Raw genomic sequence first — 25357 nt, forward strand, 5'->3', positions numbered from 1 at the left:
AGCTGGACTGTGAAAAATGCATTTATATTTCAAGCTTGGATTTGGATTTGGTGCACTGGTGTGTGAGAGCTCTTTACTTACTGCTGAACAGCCCCTTCCCTGTGTAACTGTGGTAGTTAGAGATGAGAAGGGTTTCTTTTTAAATTTGGGTCTGGGGTTCAGATGCATCCCCTACAACACATATTGCTGGATGAAGCCAATCCGGTAAATTGGCCAAAGGTATAAATAAATGCTGCTACCTATTAGCCATGGCTATGATTAGCCAGGGGCAATTACAGCCATGGCTAGGAGGTAGGGGCATCAATTTGCCGGATTGGCTTTACGGCGGTCAATACGACAATATGTCTAGGTCGTGAGGGACGTAACCGAAACCCGGACCCGAACTTAACATTTGGTTCTGCGCATCTCTAGTTTTAGTATTTAAACCCAAGCCTGATACAGCAGGGGGGGGGGAGTTGTGTAGAAATACAGTGACGAGATCTCAAACACCAGTTCACCAGAGTTATCCAAGTCCAGCTACAATCCTGGATAATGAATTAAATCCAATTTTCACAGACCTGCTGCTAACACACAGATATTATTATACAGCTCTCAGGACTGCTCCTACCTAATTTTCTGCAGGTTTGCCTGGTCAGAATTGCTGCGAGATTCCCTTTCAATAGTAAAGCTTTTTTGTGCATCATATAGAGCTCATACAAATTTACTATCCCAAGTTCTAAAATGTACAGTATATAACTGTGCACATATGCAGGCTGCTACTATAACTCCTGTAGATAAAATTTCTAACAAGTATTCTGATTGCATTTAGCGAATTCTTCGCCTTCGCTGTGTGTTCTGTAACTGAGCTACATACGGACACAGTCAATGACACACTCAAGTCTCTAAATGATTCAGAGAAGACACATTGTTGGATGGAAGGAGTAATTCAACTCAACAAATTGATTTAATTGTATTGCTGCAAGTAACATTTGCCAGTGAAGCTTCTCTATGTTGATGAGAATTCTGTCCTTACTAATAAGATACATATCAAGCCTTTAAGGAGGACCTGTCATCCCTCCTGACATGTCTGAGTAAAATGTTGTATTCCCCATGATAACAAGATTCTAGTTCATCTTTCTCCATAACTATTACGCCTTTATTACCATAGAGTATTTATGAAGTAGTTGATAACTGGGTGCTGACATTCCTAGCGTGTCCCAGTGGTCAGCACCAATTGGACTGTTGTTGTGTGGACACATCCATTTGTTAATTTATCCATTATTATCTGGTATTAAAATTTCATAAAGATTTAAGTTATTTTGGTAATCTAACCACCAAAATTGACAAGTCCTCTTTAAAGGGGTTGAAAAAAAGGCTGCTCCATATACAGCTCCACACCTGACCATGATTTGAGCTACTAAGCTCCATTCATCTCTATGCAGCTGGGTTGCCGTACCGGCAGAACCATAGACAGGTGTGGTGCTGTTTTTGGAAGGAAGCAGCCATGTTTTTCAATCTCAGGACAACCCCTTTAAGCAGATGAGTAACTAGGATAGTTTGGGCCCCATAGCAGACTTCATAATGGGGCACTCTTCCCCCTACGCTAGGCGGTCTTCTTATCCCAGGGGGGTTGAGGCCACCATAGACCACATGGGGTAAGTAGACAGCAGAAAGCTAGAGATGACAGATTCCTAATCCTGCAGTCCCCTCCCCAAACATTTCTCTTCTGAATTCCTTACTGAATATTGATTTCACTATTATATACATATTATGATGTACAATGTGCAGGTTAATATGTATATAATGGTGCACATCTCCCATTCTTTAGTATGTCAGGATGGATGCTGGGGCCCCCTCACACTGTGGGCCCCATAGCAGCCGCTATGGCTGCTACCACTGTAGTTAAGCCCCTGCCTGTAAGGGGACAGAATTAACATAATCTGCTCATTTGTAAATTTCAAAACAAAAATTTATTCTATTTTCTCATTTATAATAATCTTACCGGCTTTTCCCCATCTTCGCTATAACTATCAATGGCTGGTTTTCTTTCCAGGAGCTTCATAATTCGTTGGGCCGATACCCTGGCTTTTCCGAAGTCAGGAGCAAGAGACGTGGACTGACCGACATTCATGGCGGCAAAAATAATTGCAGAGAATACACTGTAAAAAGACAGCACAAAGGGTGATCAGCTCTACTATGCAAAAATAATCGTTATCCAAGGAATTATTTTGCCAATAGAGAGACAGCATGTTCTGCAGAAGTGCACTATGATAAAGCACACAAGTCTAGACTATCAGTGGTTGTGTATTGAAGTCGTAAGTGACTTCTGATCTAATACCGCATTGTGCTCACTTCACTCGGAAGACTACAACAAAATAAACCAATTAAATTAAATTAGGCAGAAGTACCACGCAGAATATGAAGATGAATAGCATTAATGGAGCAGCCTCATATTACATCAAATGAAATGAAATGTTCAAAGAGATACAAACAGTGTATTATATTCTGTGTCTGTGTCCCCGCAGCTATATCTCTGTCTTGGTAGAACTATGTTTAAATGTAAGTATTTTTATGCTATGTATAGATAGAGAGAAAGGGTGGTGGGGTCTAAGATATCACCGTAACAACATCCATGTATTAAAACTTACTTTTGTACATTCAGCACATTGTAGAACCCTCTCTGCCTAAATGGATACATTAAATCCACCACTACAGATACAACAAAACGGCATTTGCACGAATAACCAGGGGCGTAACTTGAGGGGGTGCAGAGGGTGCGGTCGCAACCGGGCCCAAGAGGCTTAGGGGGCCCATAAGGTGTCACTTTCTCATAAGAGAAGACTAGTACTATAAAACATACATTATAGTCGGGGGCCTGGAGCAGACTACGCACCAGGGTCCATCAGATTTAAGTTACGCTTCTGTGAATAACAATGAGTTGCAATACCAGGCACAGCCTGTTAAGAAGGGTGGCGCTGTTTCAAAGAAAAAAGGATCTAAGGGGATGATTTTCTTCCAACCTTGGAATAATTTTTTAAGATAAGATTCTTAGTAAATAGTAACTTTTTGAAGAAACTATAAAATGAAGATCTTGAATCCATCGGAGTGCAGGACTTACATAAAGACATTTTCAAATTCTGTGAAGCAATGTGCTATAAGCCAGGCTCCGAAGCGAAATACAGCTGCATTCACAAAGTAGTTTATGGACTGGGAAAGTGCATATGTAAAGCCATAGAGCGGAGCTTTAGCCAAGGAGTCTCTGTTGTGAAAGAGAGAACTTGTCAGTGGTCAGGCATGTAGTCATCAGGTTCAATTTATACACATCAAATGCATGTTTATAGGTGAAATCCAAGAATTCTTAGTGTATACTGAATTCTATGTATATTAGGGTATGGGTGCGCCTATCATTGAGTCTAGGCACTCACTACAGTCTCTTCTGATGAAGGCTCCATAGAGTGGCATCCGTCAGCCCCATGATGCCACTGCATGGCAAAAGTTTTTAAAGGAAACCTACCACTGCTGGCATGATAAAATCATTCGAGCAGACCACCTGGTAGGCTATTTAATACTGATGCCGGCACATACTTTAGTTAGGCACGGCGATCGTTAGTTTAGATAAAAAAATGTTTTACTTACCTATGAAAATATCCCTCCGGTGCTACCCCTACGTCATCTTCGGAAGGGAGATGTCTTCCGATCTTTAATTATTCACGCCTCCTTCATTGTAGCCGTTTCCTTCGGGTGCCGAGAGCCGTGACGTCACCAAGCTCTCGGCACCTATCGCTGTCCGGCTGTGTGAGAGTTAGTATCTGCGCATGCACGATAGGTGCCGAGAGCTTGGTGACGTCACGGCTCTCGGCACCCGAAGGAAACGGCTACAATGAAGGAGGCGTGAATAATTAATGATCGGAAGACATCTCCCTTCCGAAGATGACGTAGGGGTAGCACCGGAGGAATATTTTCATAGGTAAGTAAAACATTTTTTTATCTAAACTAACGATCGCCGTGCCTAACTAAAGTATGTGCCGGCATCAGTATTAAATAGCCTACCAGGTGGTCTGCTCGCATGATTTTATCATGCCAGCAGTGGTAGGTTTCCTTTAAGGCTTCATGCACACAACAGCTTTGTGGACCATGATCTCATAGCACAAATTGCAACCAGATGATGGCCCCCTTAGAGGTCTATTACACCTGGTCACGGCGCGGTGAGCACAAAGGGGCAGATTTACTTACCCGGCCCATTCACGATCCAGCGGCGCCTTCTCTGCGGTGGATTCGGGTCTGGCCGGGATTTATGATGGTAGTTCCTCCGCCGTCCACCAGGTGGCGCTGCTGCGCTGAAGTCCGCTGGAATGCCTCGAAATACACCGGCCTATCCTGGATGAATGTGAGTGAAATTTTCGCGACACAATTTTTTTTTAAATGCGGCGGTTTTTCCGAATCCGTCAGGTTTTTCCTCAGCCACGCCCCCCGATTTCCGTCGCACGCATGCGCCACGATGCGCCACAATCCGATCGCGTGCGCCAAAATCCCGGGGCAATTCAGGTACAATCGGCGCAAATCGGAAATATTCGGGTAACACGTCGGGAAAACGCGAATCTGGCCCTTAGTAAATGACCCCCAAAGTGTTTTACCGCACTGTGACCAAGCTAGGGCAAGTCCTTTAATGGACCTGACTCTTGGCATAGCCACTCAGGTTCTTATGGAGAGGGGAGGGTGAGGAGCGCTTGTCCCTTCCCTTCTCCCCCTGGCTGTGTGCTTTGGCCAAGGCTACGGTAAGAATGAAGCATCCGGTCGTGTGAATGATGCCTAACGCTGTTCCCCAACTTATGACTCCATAACTGGAGGGCCACAGGTTGGATAAAACTGTTTTGAATGAAGCAAAAAGAACAATGAAATCTCGAACAAGTTTTATCATATGCATGACCTGGTGATAAGGACGAGCCTAAAAGTGCAACATACACTACATGCATGTATAGCGGAAATAAAACTCTTATTTGTGATAAAGGCCCCACATACTTTCTGCCCAATGCGGTTACTTACTTGTAAGGCCCACTTAAACTAACGTTGTATTTCTCAAAAAAGGCGTCTTCTCTTGTCAAGGAAACAACTGTCCTTATATTTTCAACGGCCTCCGTGGAAATCTGCATGAAAAAATAAGATCGTGTTTAACATTTTCAGAGAAAATGCAACAAAAAGATACTGCAAAAACTCTTTTGTTATTTTGAAGAATAATATTATATCAGGATTATGTCACATTTGATCTCTAAGAGGAAATTGTATGTGTTTGTTGCGGACTTATTATATGGTGTAAAGAAAATCTAAATCCTTTAGATTCCTTTCTAGAGAAATAAAACAGAATGTTTTACCCAAAGGACGCAGTGAGCGACCAAACTGTCTAATGAATGGATGTACTTTGTGGAGAACGCCAATTACTTATTGTTATGATTATGGATTATCCAATCCATCATTTCTGACAACAAAGTGGCTGCAAAATTGGATCAGCAGGTTTAGATCTTTTGAAGAATATCCCATGTGCAGAGAATATTTAGTAAGCGTTTGCTGTAAGTAAAATGTCTTAGAATGGGCACTAAAATAGTCTTAAAAATTCTTCCATTGATCTACTAGGTAGTTGACTAGGATGAAAAGCCATCCTCCTGACATAAGTAGCATACATTGGTGGATCAAGTGTCCCATGGACCCTGGGCTGTTCACAAGTCTAGGGGCCCCCCAACGTCCAAACTAACCTTGTGCCCCGAGGCCAAATCTCCTATGCTTGACGACACCACCGCAGCCTGTACTGGCTCCCCTTTAATTAAATATCTACAGCAAAGCCCCCTTTAATGAAATGTCCAGACCAGAGCCCTAGTATAGAGAAATGTCCAAAACAGATGCCCCATTTACAGAAATGTCCACAGCAGAGCCCCCCTTTACAGAAATGTCCACAGCAGAGCCCCCCTTTACAGAAATGTCCACAGCAGAGCCCCCCTTTACAGAAATGTCCACAGCAGAGGCCATTTTAATGAAATGGCCACAATACAGCTCTCCCCCATAAATAAAATGTCCACAGCAGAGCCCCCCTTTAATGAAATGGCCACAGCAGGGCCCCCTTTAAAAAATAACCTCTATACTCCCCTCCGGCTTCTTCTTTCCGTGGCTCTGTCTTCTCCTCTTCTGGCCTGTGGGCCACACTATGATATCACGTGTCAGCAACACCACCATGTCATAGTGTATTCACGAAGGCCGGAACAGAAGAAGAAGAAGCAGCGAGGAGAAGAATCTGGAGGTGAGTATAGCATTTTTTCTTTACCTGTCGGTCTTTATGTAGGGCCTGGATGGGCATGGGCCCCTGGGAAGCCAAAGGCCCCAGGTACCCCATATACTGCCTATATGAAGATCCACCATTGGTAGCATAATACAGATACGGACAGCTACCAAAATGTGTGTACGGAAACGCCTGAAGGGTGAGGGAGTGGTAGTTTATATTGATAGGCTTATTGATAGGCTTATTCACCCTATCATTGCCAGACACCCTGCGATTGCCCTTAAATAATACATAAGACTATCTGTGCCGATCCATTGAATTCAGATGCAGACACAATAAAGAAGAAATATGCTACAAAATAAAACATTTTCCCATGCATCACATGCTGCTGGTTTACAAATTTGTCAAATGTTTCTTAATTTCCCTAATGAAATGTAGCTTTTGTCCTGAAAGGATATTTTATGGCTCTCATAAATTGTCGTCTTAAACTATCCAGGTGCTTGATTATTTAATTAATCTCTAAATCCTTTTTCTACATAAAATAGATTGAGAGCAGAATTGGCAATTTCAAGTCATTTTCTAGCACATTTTGACAATTAAACTGACTTACTCTTCCAGCTTCTTCTAAAGCTTTTTGATCCTTTGATGCATGGCCAGCCATTGATTTCATTCTAATAAAATTTGCACCAATCAAAAACGGAATACAAGCCAAAATCAGCAGAGTAAGCTGCCAGCCGTGCACAAACGCAATTATGATCGCTGCCAGTAGAGTGCACACCGTCATGGTGATCAGTCCCATTCGGCTACCAGTGGCCTACAGACAAACAGAAACTGGGGTGAATACATTTTTAGGAAATAAAAGACCAGTGTCGAATGGGAAACAATTCATTTCTTTTTACTTGGAATATATTTTGTTATATCCTTTAAAATGTCAAAACAAAATCTAATTTAAAGGAAATCTACCACCAGGATGAAGGATTGTGAACCCAGCACACTTGCATACTAGTATGTGCCCCATCTGCTCTTCTTTTAGCTTCCTTTACCCTAATTTTTACAAAAAAAGGCTCAAATGATGCAAAGGAGCCTTAGGGGCTCCAGGCTTCATAGCTGTTAATGGAGCCTAGAGCCCCACAGACTCATTTGCAAATTTTAAAGCCTTTTTTTTCGCAAATGTGTTAAAAGAAGAGCCGATCCTGCCAGAGGGGGAACACACCAGCATGTAAATGTGCTTGGTTCACAATCCTTCATCCTTGTGGTAGATGTCCTTTAAAGGTAACAAATAAAAACCTTTTTTAATAAAATGTTTAAATGTAACATTTTTTCTTGTTTCTGTTCCTAAATTCTTCCTAGCTAGTGATGAGCTGTCCAAAACCGCAATGTTCGGGTTTGTGGCAAAGATTGTGGCCGTGTGTCCCCCACCCTGAACCCAGATTTCAGCCAGAAGTTTGGGTTCACCCTCCTGCCTTCATCATGGGTGTGCATTGAAATCAGTTCTCCTCGATGATGCCTTGGTGCTTTGCCAGCACCAGTCATGGGTTTTACTAGTGGGGGTGAGAATTTAAGTTTGGGTTCAGTTACCGAACAGAACTTTCAGCCAAAAGTTTGGGTTCAGGTTTGGCTCAACCACCCTGCTGGCAATAATTGCAGATGTTGACTCTTTTTTTTTATCTTCTTGCTTCCTCATTAAAAAAAACACAGCCCCTTTAAAGTTTTCCAGGCAAATAAAATCTGTTTAAAACTACTAAAAGTTGGGTTTTTAAAGGGGACACATAACAACAATTTTCACCAATACAATAAAAGCCTCCTCAGGTAGGGTATGAAATATCCTTTTTTAGCATTTCGTCTTTTATGTTAAAAGTTGCCTATTACCTACAAAACAAATTGACTCACATCAAATGAGCTAAAGAGAAACAAAATTGTTGTCCAATGAGTCATTTCATGCTTGAGTTAGCACCTAGAAATAAAAATCTCAGCTTCTGTTCTGGTTGGGAATTGGATGTGTTTGCACAGTTCGGATTCCTAACTATGTATTTAATAATAATAATAATAGTACCGTAATAATAATTCCTTTATTTAACACCAACATATTCCGCAGTGCAGCGCAGCACTGAGCTTGGTAGATCAGTCCCTGTCCCCTCACAATCTAATTAATCTACCAGTATGTTTTGGAGTGTGGGAGGAACCCGGAGGAAACCCACGCAAGCACGGAAAGTACATACAAACTCATTTCTTATGACCTGGATCAGACTTGAACCCAAGGCTGTAGTGCTAACCACTGAGCATTAATTCTACAATCTACAATTCTGGTGCCATTTTAAAGCGCAGCTTTTCATCTTTAAAAAAGAAAAATAGGTCTTTAAATATATGTAAACATAGAAAAGTCCTCTAGCGGCACTGGATCAAACAAAAATTGTGGTGGGTGCACGCTCCACAGGATCAGCCATGTCCCCCAGCAAATACAAAAAATTTAAAAAATGAACGCTACTCCAATAGTAGTGGAATAACTCAAGTGGTGTTTATTCCCAAGCTGCTACGTTTCAGCTTCCTACGAAGCCTTTCTCAAGGCTTGAGAAAGGTTTCGGAGGAAGCTGAAATGTAGCACCTTTGCAATAAACACCACTTGAGTTATTCCTTTACTATTGGAGTGACGTTCATTTTTTAATTAAATTTTTTTATTATTTTTTGTCTTTAAATATATGGATGTTTATTTTCCTGGAAAACATCTTTCAGTACTTGGTCAGTGCTGGGCCCTGCTGTTATGGTATGGTGGCAGGAACCAGCTCAAGCATGGAGAATCATTTTGGTTTTGGATTTGGGACCCACTTTCACTGGGGAGGTCTCTTGCTTCATTCAATGACCATTTCATCATTTTATCAATGACAAACTGATATAGAGACAAGTCAAACCATCATTTCTAAATGCAAAACATCCAGACGTAGGGCCAGTACTGAAAATGATCCAATGTAGCCAACAAAGAAAGGATCCTTGGTCTTACAATCTAATAAAGTCTATTGGGTCTTCCTGAAGATACTCAACAAAAGATCAAAAGATGAGAACAACTTATTTTTGTGTATTGTCTTCACTTAAGGTACTGAATACATGAAATGAATGTACTTAGTATGAAATGAAGGCTATAATTTATACATACTCCTTTCACTTGAGATGCGTCTGTAGCAAGTCTGGTAAGCAAAACTCCAACGGCATTCGAGTGATCATCAAAGAACCCAATTTCCTGTTAAGTAACACATGTATTAAAAGTGAGATGAATTTTATCATGTTTTATCTGCCTGATCTATGCATAATATATGGCCACACAAGTTGGACAGGTTTATTTAATGTAAGTTCCCAGTCTGTGCCCTAGGGCTTAAATTGTTGTACTATATAAGTAATTAATAAGTTATGGGAAAATGACTACACAGAATATCAGCTAAAAATTATCGCTTAAAAATATAACAAAAATTACCAGGGGTTTATGGAATAAATGTAGACATAAATGTAGAGGGAAGAAGTCGTGAAGAGATAAACTGCCCTAAATCATTGTATGTTAGGAATTATTTGTAGTAGATGTCTAGCTGATCAAAGAGATGTCACACATCTGTGCTTGTCTGCTTCTCACTTATTTTGTACACCTCAATCTCACCTACCTGTCGGAGAAGTGCTTTAAAGGATAAGGATCTTAATCTCATGGTCAAGTTTTCTCCAGATATTCCAAATGCAAAACCCTGGAATGTAAAATAAGGTCATTTATAAGTGGATCTTATTACCATATATACTTGAGTATAAGCCAAGCCGAGTATAGGCCGAGGCCCCTAATTTTACCACCAAAAACTGGGAAAACCTATTGACTCGTGTATAAACCGAGGGTGGGAAATTGGTCACAGCCCACTCCCGGCCCCCAGTAGCCAGCCAGCTCCCAGTAGTATACAGCCAGCCTGCCCCCATGTAGTATACAGCCAGCCAACCTGCCCCCTGCAGTATACAGCCAGCCTGCCCTCATGTAGTATACAGCCAGCCTCCCCCCATGTAGTATACAGCCAGCCAACCTGCCCCCTGCAGTATACAGCCAGCCTGCCCCCTGTAGTATACAGCCAGCCTGCCCCCTGTAGTATACAGCCAGCCAGCCCTCTGTAGTATACATCCAACCTGCCCCCTGCAGTATACATCCAGCCTGCCCCCTGCAGTATACAGCCAGCCTGCCCCCTGTAGTATACAGCCAGCCTGCTCCCTGTAGTATACAGCAAGCCTGCCCCCAGTAGTATACAGCCAGCCTGCCCCCAGTAGTATACAGATAGCCTGGCCCCTGTAGTATACAGCCAGCCTGCCCCCTGTAGTATACAGCCAGCCAGCTCCCTGTAGTATACAGCCTGCCAGCTCCCTGTAGTATACAGCCTGCCAGATCGCTATAGTATACAGCCTGCCAGCTCCCTATAGTATACAGCCTGCCAGCCTCCAGTAGTATACAGCCAGCTTGCCCCCTGTAGTATACAGCCAGCCTGCCCCCTGTAGTATACATCCAGCCTGCCCCCTGTAGTATACAGCCAGCCAGCCCTCTGTAGTATACATCCAACCTGCCCCCTGCAGTATACATCCAACCTGCCCCCTGCAGTATACAGCCAGCCTGCCCCCAGTAGTATACAGCCAGCCTGCCCCCAGTAGAATACAGATAGCCTGGCCCCTGTAGTATACAGCCAGCCTGCCCCCTGTAGTATACAGCCTGCCAGCTCCCTGTAGTATACAGCCTGCCAGCTCCCTGTAGTATAGAGCCTGCCAGCTCCCTGTAGTATACAGCCTGCCAGCTCGCTATAGTATACAGCCTGCCAGCTCGCTATAGTATAGAAGCCTGCCAGCCTCCAGTAGTATACAGCCAGCTTGCCCCCTGTAGTATACAGCCAGCTAACTCCCAGCACTTAAAAAAAATAAACTTATATACTCAGCCTCCAGCGGTCCCGATGCTCAGCTCGGCTCCCCGATGTCGGCGCGGCTCCTCTTCCGTCTTCCCCGGGGCTCCTTTTCTTTCTTGGGTCTTCTGTAACACTCGGCATAGACTATGCCAGCTGCATCATGGTATGCGTCGGCCGGCAGAGTGTATGGACGATTCTCTGCCGGCTCTTACAGAAGACAGAAGAAGAGCAGCGGGGAAGACAGAAGAGGAGCCGCGCCGACATCTGGAAGCCGTGCTAAGCATCGGGGCCGCCGGAGGGTGAGTATATAAGTTTATTTTTTTTATTGACTCGTGTATAAGCTGAAGTGAGGTTTTTAAGCACATTTTTTGTGCTGAGAAACCTGGCATATACACGAGTATATACGGTATATCTTTGGTCTGACAATCACAACCATATGTCGTTTGTGGGCCACCAAACAACTGGTCCTGGACTGCAAAGACGGGCAAGCTTAGGATCTGCAATATAATTTACGGCATGGGCAGTCATCTGAACCACGGCACGGTGGATGCATCGACCATCCCATAGAAAGAGATGGGAAGTAGAGCTGTTGAAAAAGCGATTAGCGTCTGGCCACATGACATGGGCATGTGCATGAGGCCTTTCTTTGTAGCACTGACTTCATACCACTAAGAAAGGTGAATGGTCCGTTGACTTTATACATAATACAAATAGTAAATGAATACGCACCATAATGATGTAGACAATTAGACTTAAGACTCCCAGAGCAAGAAACATGAGCGAAAGTAGAATTGTCTTCTGGCTTTTTTCAGCTTCATCTTGAATACTAAATGCCTGTAGAAAAAATTGTGTCCACATAGTATGTAAATTCAATCTCAACACATATGGCTATTAGTCTTGTGTCTTAAAAATAGATCTTACCCCAATAACTTTCCCAAAAATGACAGCAAATGTTGGGTAGATGCCACCACAAATGGCTGCAGCAATGACACCTATGACTATATAGAACCATTCCGGTTTGTTGAGTGCCATGACTTTGCCAAGGGAGAAAGTGGGAAGATCATCTTCCACAACCTGTTAGGAACATTAACAGATTAACTTCACAATTAAAAGGGTTTTACAGGTTTTGCATGTACATTAGCTACACAGTAAAGATATCAGTCTTCTTCTGGCACCATCCATTATATAGTGTCAGACTATATAAATCCCAACCGAGATACATCCTGAGGATGGACCATCTTAACAATAGGCCATCAGCACATTCGCACTAAGAACATATTTAATCACATGTTCAATAGTCCATCTGGATTATTTGGCCTTACCTCCTCTGTTTTGTTGGTAGATTTCTCCGTTTTAGATTTTCTTCTTGTAGATCTTCTGCTTAGTCTCTTGCTGGAATGTCTGTGCAGGTCGTGTCTGTTCAGGATATCCACGGCTTGAGCATTTTGATGGTCACCAGCAATCACAGCATAATCTTCATTTTTGTCATCATATTCAAACATTTCTCCTTCTTCCTCACTTTCTTCATCTACTTCGTCACTTTCTTCTTTCTCTTCAGTTTTGTCATAACTCTATTTTTTTTAAAAAGTCAATTGAAAAGATTTACCATGAAGGGAATATTTATAGTGGGTTTTGCTGTGACGTGGACCCAATGTTGAATATTATTATTTATATTATTATTACCAGCAGTTACTCCACATTTTGCCTGCTACCCCACAACTTCAGAGGGAATGTAACTGGCTTATATAAGCTTGACACGCTTAACATCCCATATCTACTAAAGTCCCATCATTTTTGTACAAATTCATTCAAAGGGGGTCATTTATCTTATCTCTGTTTGTTTTGGCTTATTTTTGACCGTCTTTTTTCTGTGATTTCACTTTTTCTTTGTGTTAAATGTTTTTTTTCTTCAGATCTCTCAAAAATGTTGCACAAATGTGGCACTTCAGCACTTGTCCGCAAAGCCGGACTTCTGCACATGCGCAAAACACAGGCCTGGGCTGCTCGATCTCGGCTCCAAAGCCGGGGCTGCTGTGCATGCGCAGAAGGAGCTACAAGGAGCTGCACGCTGAAGATGTCTGGGTAGGAGGAGCAAAGAGGCTACTGGGGCACAGAGTAGCCGCGCCGTGTAGCCTCTGCTCCAGCTACTCCATGCACCAGTAGCCTCTTTAGAAAATTGGCATATTACCCTGATTAAAGATTAGCAAAGATAGAGGGGAGTAAAGGATTAGCCCTAAAAAAGGCTATCCTTACATATGTAATACCAGATCTACCTTAATAGGTAGATCTGTAGTGGTAAGTTTCTTTTAAGTATGGTGTCAAGTTTTTTGTACCAAAAAAATTTGGCAAATTTTAGACAATCTGGAAAGATAAATGCTATTTGCAACATTTAGCACAATTGGAATAGAAGATAAATGTGTCTTACTGACGATAAACAAATATCCGACAGACTTCAGTGCACATTTCAAAAAGGCGGAAAATTTTCAGTGCGTCAACATTTTTATTTTAAAAAGACAGAAAAAATTAAGGAAAATAAAGATAAATGACCCCCCAAATTTTAAACTTGATATATTAACATAATAAAGAAGGGAAGATAAGTACCCAAGGCATGTTTTGTGTTCAGCACTATATAAAATACATACCTGTAACATAACAAGAGAATAGTACACTCCCTTCTTGTTCATGAGATCATCATGTGATCCCTGTTCCACAACAACACCGTTGTTAAATCCAGCAATGACATCAGCATTACGGATAGTGGACAGTCGATGAGCAATCACAATTGTGGTGCGACCAGCTCTGGCCTTGTGAAAGAGAACAAATACGATTACTATTCATTTTGTATAGATAAATATTTAGCAATGTGTATGAAAGGCATGGTAATAGGTGAAATTACCTTATCCAAAGCATTCTGCACAATACTTTCACTCTGAGTATCCAAAGCCGATGTTGCTTCATCAAGGAGCAGAATTTTCGGGTTACGAACTAAAGCCCGAGCTATTGCTATTCTCTGCTTTTGCCCTCCACTGAGCTGAGCTCCTCTTTCACCCACCATAGTGTCTAAACCCTGAAAAATCAGAAATATTGAAACTATAACGAGATCAAAACAAAACACCAACACAGATGTCTATCTAAAATTCCAATGGATATAATGGGGCACATTTACCTACCCGGTCCATTCGCGTTCCAGCGGCGGCTTCTCTGACGAGCGTTCGGGTCTTCCGGCGACTCATGAAGGTCCTGCGCCCGATGTCCACCAGGTGTCGCTGCTGCGCCGAAGTCCGCCGAGGTGCCCCGGAGTTCATCGTCTTCATCGTGGTGCATGTGAGTAATTAATTTTTTTAAATGCGGCGGTTTTTCCGAATCCGTTGGGTTACCGTTCGGCCACGCCCCCCGATTTCCGTCACATGCATGCCAGCGCCGATGCGCCACAAACCGATCGCGTGCGCCAAAATCCCGGGGCAATTCAGGGAAAATCGGAGCAAATCGGAAATATTCGGGTAACACGTCGGGAAAACGCGAATCGGGCCCTTAGTAAATGACCCCCAATGTGAGAGTTGAACGGAACCTACGGAACCTATAAAAATTTGCACACAGTGAATGTCAACACACTAGAATTAGGTTTCAGATGTCCAGATATTTGGCTTTAAGAGGACCTTTTACCCAACTCCAACTCTTTGGATCCCTAAAATAGGAATCACCCCTATTGATTTTGCACCAGTGCATTGAGCACTAGAGCTTGATAAATCTCCTCCATCAGATGGTGGACCTAGAACTATTGACCTGACAGTAGAGAATATAATTAGCATATTCATAGTTGCTTAGTATAAGCAAGGGTTAGAGAAATATTCCAACTGCAGCAAAATCAGTGGAGCAATATCTATTAAAGGATGAAAAGAATTCAAGTTGGTGGAAGTGGTGACCGGGCAACACATCAGACACAGAATTTTGGGTTCTATCTAGAGAAGTATCCAATATTAGTCATTACCATAACATTATAACAGAACTGTGGCAAAGATCTCCAGTGTTTTATTTCCATTTCCGGTTTATCTATTTCAACTTTATAGAAGCTTTCCTACAAAGCTCCTTATATCTAAGGTTAAGTGGCACTTCAGATATAGTATATCAACTGGAACATTTCCCATAAAGGAGACATTCAATAAAATCTTACATCTGGAAGCTTAGATATGAAATCAAAGGCATTAGCTTCTTTGGTTGCTTGAATGATCTCCTCGTCAGTAACATTCTCTCTTCCATAGCGAATATTCTCCCTGATTGTTGTTCCAAACAATATTGGCTCTTGGCTGACAACTCCAATATTTTCTCTTAGCCACTTTACATTCAAAGTACGAATATCATGTCCATCGACTGTAACCTACGGCATATAGAAATTGGTCGTGGTTTAGGATACTTCAAATTTTATTACAAAAAAATTCATAATACTTAGAGGTTTCTTGTCTTCTTATACATACCTCCCCTACAAGAGGGTCATAGAATCTCTGCAACAGTTGAATTGTGGTACTTTTTCCACAGCCACTGGACCCCACGAGAGCAATTGTCTTTCCTGCAGGAACTTTTAAATTGAGACCCTTTAAAATCTGAAAAAAAAGACTTTTTTTTCAATTGCCTGGGACTTTATGATTTATTTTTCCTCAATTATTGGGTACTATATAAAAATATATAATTTCATATAATTTATTTACATAGAATATCTTATACTTTTGTACTTTTTTCTTTTCTCTCTTCTTTTCTCTTTTCTTTTTTAATATATTTTTTAATTCTTTTTTAATATATACTCGAGTATACACTCGAGTATATACTCGAGTATATACTCGAGTATAAGCAAACCCAAGTATAAGCCGAGGCCCCTAAATTTACCATAAAAAACTGGGAAAACCTATTGACTCCAGTATAAGCCGAGGGTGGGAAATGCATTGGTCTCAGCCTCCCCAGTATATAGCCTGCCGGACCCTGCCCCATAGTATATAGCCAGCACCTGCCCCCCAGTATATAGCCTGCCAGCCCATATCCCCCAGTATATAGCCAGCCCCCTACCCCAGTATATAGCCAGCACCTGCCCCCCAGTATATAGCCTGCCAGCCTATATCCCCCAGTACATAGCCAGCCCCCTGCCCAAGTCTATAGCCAACAGCGGGGGACGTCGGAAAGGTGAGTTTTTATATTTTATTTTACTTGAGTATAAGCTGAGTTTGGGTTTTCAGCACATTTTTTGTGCTGAAAAACTAGGCTTATACTCGAGTATATATGGTAATTATGGTCGCCATTCATTTAGTCCAAACTGCAAAATTACTTGGACTTTAGATGGTCAAACAGATTTTACTATTTATAATGTAGACAAATACACAGAGTCATTACTGACACATTACTGATCACTTGCTCTATTATATATTTCAGCTTATAATCCATAAGGATTAATGTACACTCACATATTCTTGGCATATACTGTTAATAGATTATTATATAATGTTTACAGCATTCCACACTCAACTTATCTCAAATTCGGTTTCAGTTGATGTAATACAATAGTGCAACATGCTAGCAAAACCCTTGTGTAACTAAACTTTCAACAAATATGCAACAATTAGTAGTGCAGATGATAATAGTAAACTTCATAGTACACTGTATTATAGACATATGTTTGTGTCATCCTTTTTCCTTTTGCCTTTCTTCCTTATTTATACAGTTTGTGTAAATCAGCTTTCTGTCCTGTTCTCCACTGACAGCTGAGTGATAATGGAAAGTAATAAAGTGTTTAATGACTTTCTACAGACAGTCCTTAGATAGTATAAACCCTTCACACAGCTGAATCATCAAGGGAAATATTCTGATGGAAAGAGGTAATCTATCCTTATCTGTTTGAGGAAAACTGCTCACTGCAGGGTAAAGAAGGAAAGAAAAAATATCCAAAAGAAGTTTTATTCAGCGAAGTATATTAAAAAGTTTACTATCACCTCTTCTTTACAATTCTAAAAATAAATTATCTTTAAAGGTTTAGTTATGCTTTGAGAACACAACTAAAGACACAGCAACTTTAGATTCAAATATACACATGCAGGATATTAGTTTCTGAATTGTGAAATCTGGTCATCTTGTCACGCACATATCTAACCATCTAAACAACTAAGAGAAAGGGTACATATGTATCTACAGTAGGTCTAAAAACAGATCATGTGTGTCTTTCAAACAAGTAGATATTTAACTCTAAAAAAGTTGCATGTATACTTACTTGTATGTCGGGTCTAGTGGGATAACAGAAGTGAATATTCTTAAATTCAATGTTTCCGATAAGTTTTTCTGGTTTGTGACCTTCATGTGAACTACTGTCGATTGGCCGAGGCTGGAAACCAAAAATAATTGTAAATGAAATTCTAATTAGATTAAGTGGAATGTAATATATGTTTGGACACACCTTCTGATTCAAAGAGTTTTCTGTATTTTCATGACTATAAAAATTGTAGAATGACAGTGAAGGCATCAAAACTATGAATTAACCACATGTGGAATTATATACTACACAAAAAAAGTGTGAAATAACTGAAAATTTGTCTTCTATTCTTGGTTCCTTTTGCTTTGATTACTGCTTCGCACACTCTTGGTATTCTCTTGATGAGCTTCAAGATGTGAATCTATCATTTTTATAGTCATGAAAATACAGGAAACTCTTTGAGAAGGTGTGTCCAAACTTTTGGTTGGAACTGTATATATACAGGCGGACCCCTACTTAAGAACACCCAACTTACAAATGGATCTCTGGATTTGTGGTTATTTACTGTATTTTAGCCTTAGGCTACAATAATCAGCTATAACAGGTATCACAGGTGTCTGCAATTAAGATTAATTGTTAATCCTGGTTCTTATGACAATCCAACATTTTTAAAATCCAATTGTCATAGAGACCCAAAAAATTTTGGCTGGAGCTACAGTTCCGACTTACATACAAATTCAACTTAAGAACAAACCTACAGAACCTATCTTGTACATAACCCGTATACATACACACATATATATATATATATATGAGATTCAGGAAAGCATAATTCAACTGCAAATCTAAAAACCCTACAAAGAGCTAAACGTTTGACAAGAGTGACGATGCAAGAATGAGGCGTTTAAGCGTCCGCTACAAGCCTTGGGTCAGAAGAAATCCTTGCAGCCTGGATTTTGAGGGTAGATTTGGTTGAGTTAGACTTTAACTATTTTAAACACAGAGCACAATTTCCATTAAGCATCAATGTGAAGTCGACTGAAGCCGATTTGCCTCATAAATGCCTGAGTTTATTTAAGGACGTAAACTAATTTGTAACCAAAGGGGAAGTGAACATATGTTTGTATATTTTAGCATCCACTTATCCTGCCTTCCAAAGATATGATTCCTAGATCATATCTGTAAATGCTACTTGAGATGAGCCTCTTGCTTTGTTTCTCTTCCCTTTGGGTTTCTCAGTTTTCTCAGGGAAGAGCCCTCGTTACAGTCAGAATTTAGAGAGTCACTTCTGTATTTAAGACGTTTCTTTTTTAAATAACGAGTACATCTCAGAATATTTGCTCTATGATTGCTAAATAACGTCAACCTTTAACATGAGTTACAATATTAGGTATTTATTTCATACAGTCAATCTTGTGTGTGAAATCCTCATGGCAGAGGATTGTACAGACTTTACCTTATTGATGACTCGGTAGACTTCAAAGGCAGCGCCCCGCGCATTAGCAACACCCTCTAGGTTGGGAGCTGCTTGTCCAAGGGAGAATGCTCCAATGAGTACTGAAAAAAACACCTGTTGAAAGTGTGAAAATAACATTAAAGGGCATGAGTTTCCAGGACAAAAAGTTTTTATGTTTAAAGATAATAAAAAAAACCTTGGCAATTTGTTTATATCACAGACGGGATTACAATAGAAGATAACACTTCTATTGGAAACACCATTATGGCCTGGGGGGGGGGATTAATTCATTAAGACTGGCGTTTTTGGCGTAAGCCTTAAAATTCCCTCTGACTGTATTCATTAATAGGCTCCGACCTCTTGGCAAACCTGTAGACCAGATTGGAACTGGCAGAGTTTATGCAATAGTCTTGCTGGAACACTATAGTAAATGTGATGGACTGGGCATTCACGCCCTGCCCTGGTTCCCCCCAACTCTCTGCCTAACATGCCCATGGTGGCGTGTGGGTCGGAGAAAGCAAAAAATGGGCGAGGAGGGGGAGATTCACATGTCTTCTCTGCCAGAAAACTGACGGAGAAGCCATACTGAATCTCCCCCGATTATATACTCACTCCATGCACAAATCATGTCTAGAAAATGCTACATAGACCTCAATGAGTCAATGGCGGACTAGTTTTACCTATGGCCATGGGGCTGCTGTAAAATATATTGCTAAATGCTGTTACTGTAGCTCAGACAAGATGGCAGCTGCCTTAATTATATACACACTATAACAGGGATGGCGAACCTTTTAGAAACCGAGTGCCCAAACTAAAACCAAAAGCCTAAAATTTTTCACAAAATGGCAATTGCCAATTTAAAGTAACTTATTGCTCCCTGCTCTGTCACAGGTTTCAAAAGTATTGACATCCTGAGGACACCGAATACAGTGGAAAGAAGGAGATTATCATTGTAGCTTCCCTTTAAGGTCCCCTTAACATGGTGAATCACAGGTCCGGAGAAGGGGCTCCAATGATAATCCAGCTCTGTCCGCACCTCCTTGCTCCTCTTGCACTTCAAGTCACTTTAAAAGCAATGGGCGTGGCACATCATGGGCTACCTGTTACTACAGGAGGAGGTCTTGAGTCCTGAATGGTGACCTTGGTGCCAGATGATGGACTGAGTGTGCATGGAGAGGGCACCGAGTGCCACCTCTGGCACCCATGCCATTGGTGCATCAGCTCTGCACTACAGCATAAAAAGTGATTATATTAAAGTATTTGGTTTGTATTAATAAAACATATAGGCAAACAATCCCTTTAAGAGAAGGTAGGTTGGTCCATGTCCATATAGATTGTACATCCACTACAGAATGTAAATCTTTGGTCTCAAGGATGAAGTGCAATACGTTCAAGTATTAGCTGATGGGTCCCATGAATGGTTTTCATCATTAATAATAATAATAATTCTTTATTTATATAGCGCTCACAGATTACGCAGCGCTGCACAGAGTTTGCCAAATTAGTCCCTGTCCCCAAAGGGGCTCACAATCTAAACAACCTGCCAGTATGTTTTGGAGTGTGGGAGGAAACCGGAGTACCAGAGGAAACCCACACAAACACGGAGAGAACATACAAACTCTTTGCAGATGTTGACCTGGGTGGGATTCGAACCCAGGACCCCAGCGCTGCAAGGCAGAAGTGCTACTCACTGCTGCAACTAGAACCTCTCAGAGCCCGAATATACAGAGCCTGAATATTTCTTTCCCGTCTCTACCCAAGGCAAGAAACATTATATTAAATATGACCAATAACTGCTGAGAGAATTTTGTCATGAACTCTCATAACTTTTCATCAAAATAATTCAAATGGGAAAAAGTTGTACTTACGATTAAAACTTTGCCAATGGTATATGTTTCAGGTTCATCATCTGTGAGTTTGGTTCCATACCAGAAACCTAAAGCATAGGCTCCAAAGATGAGAAACTGAGAAACTCCCATGGACACATTAGTTGTAATTGACTTTTTTATGCCAACTTTTTTAGCTTCTTTTAAGTTTGTATTATACCTGCCAGAGGAAAAAATGGAATTAATCTCAAATATATAACTTAATAAGCACATCCTTCTAAAATCACAAATTACCAGTGTCTACAAGTCCTTGAGGTGTCCTTTGTTCATTTAGATGCCGTGGCGCTGAGTAGTAGTTATATGGCGCCATATTCAGCATAACCTACTGCATATCCTGTGCATCTAAATTTCTGCTCGTTCTGGTATTACAGGCTCAGTGGTGATCCCTGCACGACTGTGCAAACAGAGATTACGCCCTGGGGATGAGTAGGGATTTAAATGTATAAAACCACTCCGCTTGGATCATCCTGCTTTATAACATGCAGATTGTACATAGTGTCCTAAACCATAGACACCCTGTCACTTGTAAATGGTATGAATCCAAATTATAACAATGTGATCTATCCCTTCCTATAAAGATAATATTGAGAACATGTCCTGTTGATCTGCAGGCAGCATGTTATAGAGCAGGAGGAGCTGTGCAGAATGTTTATAGTGTCACATTAGCAGGTAGCATATTATAGAGCAGGAGGAGCTGAGTAGATTATATATATTGTATTACTGTATTTGCAGGCAGTATATTAAAGAGCAGGAGTAGCTGAGCATAGTATGTATATTGTCCTGCTCTATTTGCAGGCAGCATGTTATAGAGCAAGAGTAGTTGAGTAGATTGAACAGTATTCTATCTGCAGGCAGCACGTTATAGAGCAGGAAGAGCTGAGCAGATTGATCAGTATTCTATCTGCAGGCAGCATTATTATAGAGCAGGAAGAGCTGAGTAGATTGATCATTATTCTATCTGCAGGCAGCACATTATAGAGCAGGAAGAGCTGAGTAGATTGATCAGTGTTCTATCTGCAGGCAGCATGTTATAGAACAGGAGGAGCTGAGTAGATTGAACAGTATTCTATCTGCAAGGAGCACGTTATAGAGCAGGAGGAACTGAGTAGATTGATCAGTGTTCTATCAGCAGGAAGCATGTTATAGAACAGGAGGAACTGAGTAGATTGAACAGTGTTCTATCTGCAGGAAGCATGTTATAGAACAGGAGGAGCTGAGTAGATTGAACAGTGTTCTATCTGCAGGCAGTATGTTATATGGCAGAAGGAGCCATATAATTCACAGATTGTTCACAGTATCCTATATGCAGGCAGCATGTTATTGAGCAAGAAAAGGTGTCCTGCTTAGCTCATCCTGCTCTACAACATGTTGCCTGCAGTTAGGACACTTAATACAAGATGAATATAATGAAGCTTATTTAGGCTAGACTAAGCGACCCAAAGACTATGATTTTCCATTGGTAGTTCTTAGCTACTATACTATCATAGCTACTGTAAAACCATTACAGCAGTTGTGAAAATGCTATGAGCAAAAGCAAGCAGCCAAAGTTTGTTGGCCTGTGATATCCAGCATTGTTATACCACTTACTGTTTAAGTGCCTTGTCTTGTCCATTAAATGCAACAACTGTCCGTATTGCTGTCATGATCTCCTCTGCTACAGCTCCTGCTTTTGCATAGGCGGACAATTCTTTAGTTGTGAAGGAACCAAGCAGCTAGAAAGACAAAAAAACAATGATCATAGCTATTCATAGTTATATTTGATTGATAATATGACCTAATTGGATATAGGCAGATAGCCTGATGCTTGAAACAAATTAAAGAGGACCTGTCACCCAAAATTTCGGCACTAGGAGCTGCTTACTAAAGTAAGCAGCTCCTAGTGCTTGAACAAACGCCGCAGTGTTAGAAGGATAGCGTTACCGGAAACCTTCGGTAACACTATCTAACACTGCGGCAGAGTACAATGTAGCAGCTCCCAGTGCCGAAATTTTAAGTGACAGATCTTCCCCCAAGGGCACTTCCTGTTGACTGGACAGGTTTAATGGTTTGGGAGCTGGGGCCAGATGTGCGGCCTACAATCTCATTGGGGCACATTTACATGTACACCAGATTCAGAATTTCTGGCGCACGTTCTTCATGAATCTGGCACTTCATGCACTGCTCCGACAGAATGCACCACTTTTTTGGTGCACCTTTAACATTGGGACGTGCAACACACTTCTGTCAGATTTTGCATGTTAAATCTGGTGTATGGTCCGACTGAGAACCGGAACGCACCCTAATTTATGTCACATCAAGAATAGTGCTGCTGCACCACAAAAGGGTCCTGTGTAACACAAATGTGATGCGGACACTTCTTAAATACCTGTGCAAGCAGTTTCCGACAGAAAACTGGTACAAGACCTTTAGTAAATGTACTCCCAGTGGTTAGGGCAGTTTCACATTGACGTTATCGGTGTGTGAACCAGGGACTGCTCATAGTCCTGTGACATGATGACAGTGTTGGCGCGGCTGTTTAGTGAGGAAGCATTGACTCCTTACATCATAGTCCCGTCTCAAGCAGTGAGTCCAAGTCCGTCAGTCTGAGACACAGGACTCTCCCTTAAGTGTCAGTGGCCAATCAGTGGTCTTAGTGGTCACAGATACAAATACAATGATGTCACCATTGCCGCTCCTGTGATCACTGAGCCCAATGATTAGCTGCAGAAATCACGTAACTGCCGAGTCCTACACTGGCCCAGCTGAGAAAGTAGGTGAAGGATCAGAGGATAGCACCAAAGGAACTTTTACCATGGAAAGATATACGTATAGTTGAAAAAAACTTTTCAGCTGGGAGGAAAATGTGTTATATCCTTTCATGTTTTTTGGTGACACATAAGCCTTTATCAGGGATAAAGTACAGCCAATGCACCTAGGCTCTATTCAAGGTGTTGGTATACATTGTTGAAAAAAGGATCCAAACATTTATGATAAAAATACTAGTGAATCTTTATCATTGATATTCCTCTTTATGGTGCTTTTAGTGGCATTTTTAGTTGGTGCTGTAGAGATGGCTATGAGAAAGAGACTGTAAGAGTCTTACAGTCTGTACTTATTTACAATAAGTAATACGTTGTACAACTTACCTTAGTCCAGACAGCTGTAGATACAATAAGAAGTGGACTCACTGACAAGATTACTAATGTCAGCTTCCAGCCATTCACAAATCCAATAATTATTCCAGATAGAAAGGTGGCGAAGAACTGGACAAAAATAGCAATCTTGTCCCCAAGTCCTTCGTGGATGGTGTTAATATCACTAGAAAAAAATAAAATGGAAAAATAATTAGTCCAAATTCCAATACATGAAATACATATAGACTAATTTAAAGGACATCTATCACCAGATCAGGCCAGGATTGTAAACCAAACATACAGACATACTGGTGTGTGTCCCCTCTAGCCAGATATTCTCTTCTTTTAGCTTCTTATGCCCTTGTTTTTAAGAAAAAGGGGCTTTAAAAATTATGCAAATGAGCTCGAGGGGCTCCAGGCTCCATAGGAGTTAAAAGAAGAACAGATCCTGCCAAAGGGGGTGCACACCAGTATGTCAGTGTGCCTGGTTTTCAATCCTTGATCTGGTGATAGATGTCCTTTAATTAAAAAATGCTAATCAATTTTTTTCCAGATACTCCCAGAAACCCCACGGATCAGCTTATTGAAAGAGCCATGGCCATTTTTGTACAAGAGATGCAATAGTAGCCACCCTCCTGCAGAGTGCCCCCTCTTTAATCAGCTAATCATGGAGGTGGACCCCCTTACATTCTGACATCGATAACCTTAACATCGACCTTAACATTGATAATTTTAAGATTTTTTTTTCTTTTAAATACTGCATCAAAAAATTAAAATCTAAATTTGAATAGCTACAATTTTATGATACAGATACATAAACATGCGTAAAACATGTTTTGTGCTCCAGAGCCGCCTAAATCTTTATGCTGGGCAGGCCACGTGCATTCTATTAGCATCAGTTTATTCTATAGGGCAATAGCACTATAAATGCTGGTGAATAATTAAAACCTCTCTAAATATTTAACAGTAGCATGACGTGTCTTAGTTATTAAAGGATTTTCTTACTCTGTTAGTCTTGTGTTCAGGGTCCCAATTTGGTTAGAGTCAAACCAAGCCATGTCCTGATGAAGAACTGCCTTAAAAAACTTTTGTCGAATTCTATGAGACTGTCTTGAAGCAGATAACAAAAACGTCCAGACTTGAAAAAGGCTCAATACGAACACAGCACAACCAATGGCGACATAATAGTAAGCATACCTAACAGGGAAAGGGAAGAAAGAATTGCAAATTTTAGCCATTTAAAGACATAGAATAAAACAGATTAGATGATATGGACACATGTGACATGTCAGAGAACAAAGGTATTGATGATTAGATTAGAATGGGTTTTTTTAAGGGAAATGGAAAAACAATAATCAGAATATTATATGATGGCATATGGTTGGCATGCTATTTATCTCATAGACTCTGTTTTGAGTCAAAATTTTCACCCTGCGCTTTCCAAAATACATTTATAATCACCATATATAGGAGCCATTGTCTGCTGCTGCTGTGGCAGTTAGAAGCTGAGTCGTAATTGGTTGCTATTTTG

The 25357-nt window shown here is 41.0% G+C and overlaps 1 protein-coding gene across 3 annotated transcripts in view; it reads right to left on the bottom strand.

Moving 5' to 3' along the window:
• Positions 1-25357, bottom strand: part of LOC140105380 (ATP-dependent translocase ABCB1-like) — a 49481-nt gene that overhangs the window by 8958 nt on the left and 15166 nt on the right. For 2 of the 3 annotated variants that reach the window (XM_072129307.1, XM_072129308.1), the window contains 19 exons: positions 24832-25023; positions 23839-24010; positions 22301-22425; positions 20696-20873; positions 18828-18941; positions 17393-17503; positions 15618-15743; positions 15317-15520; positions 14042-14212; positions 13788-13949; positions 12468-12716; positions 12067-12219; positions 11875-11979; positions 9889-9966; positions 9393-9476; positions 6855-7058; positions 5023-5123; positions 3098-3238; positions 1982-2138 (listed from right to left, as the gene is read on the bottom strand). In XM_072129307.1, coding sequence (XP_071985408.1) covers positions 1982-2138; positions 3098-3238; positions 5023-5123; positions 6855-7058; positions 9393-9476; positions 9889-9966; positions 11875-11979; positions 12067-12219; positions 12468-12716; positions 13788-13949; positions 14042-14212; positions 15317-15520; positions 15618-15743; positions 17393-17503; positions 18828-18941; positions 20696-20873; positions 22301-22425; positions 23839-24010; positions 24832-25023 — 2827 coding nt within the window. Of the gene's footprint in view, positions 1-1981; positions 2139-3097; positions 3239-5022; positions 5124-6854; positions 7059-9392; positions 9477-9888; positions 9967-11874; positions 11980-12066; positions 12220-12467; positions 12717-13787; positions 13950-14041; positions 14213-15316; positions 15521-15617; positions 15744-17392; positions 17504-18827; positions 18942-20695; positions 20874-20947; positions 21039-22300; positions 22426-23838; positions 24011-24831; positions 25024-25357 lie in introns of those variants that run through there. The other variant, XM_072129309.1, reaches the window with a different exon arrangement.

Source organism: Engystomops pustulosus, chromosome 11, assembly GCF_040894005.1.
Source record: "Engystomops pustulosus chromosome 11, aEngPut4.maternal, whole genome shotgun sequence".
NCBI classification, from domain to species: domain Eukaryota; kingdom Metazoa; phylum Chordata; class Amphibia; order Anura; family Leptodactylidae; genus Engystomops; species Engystomops pustulosus.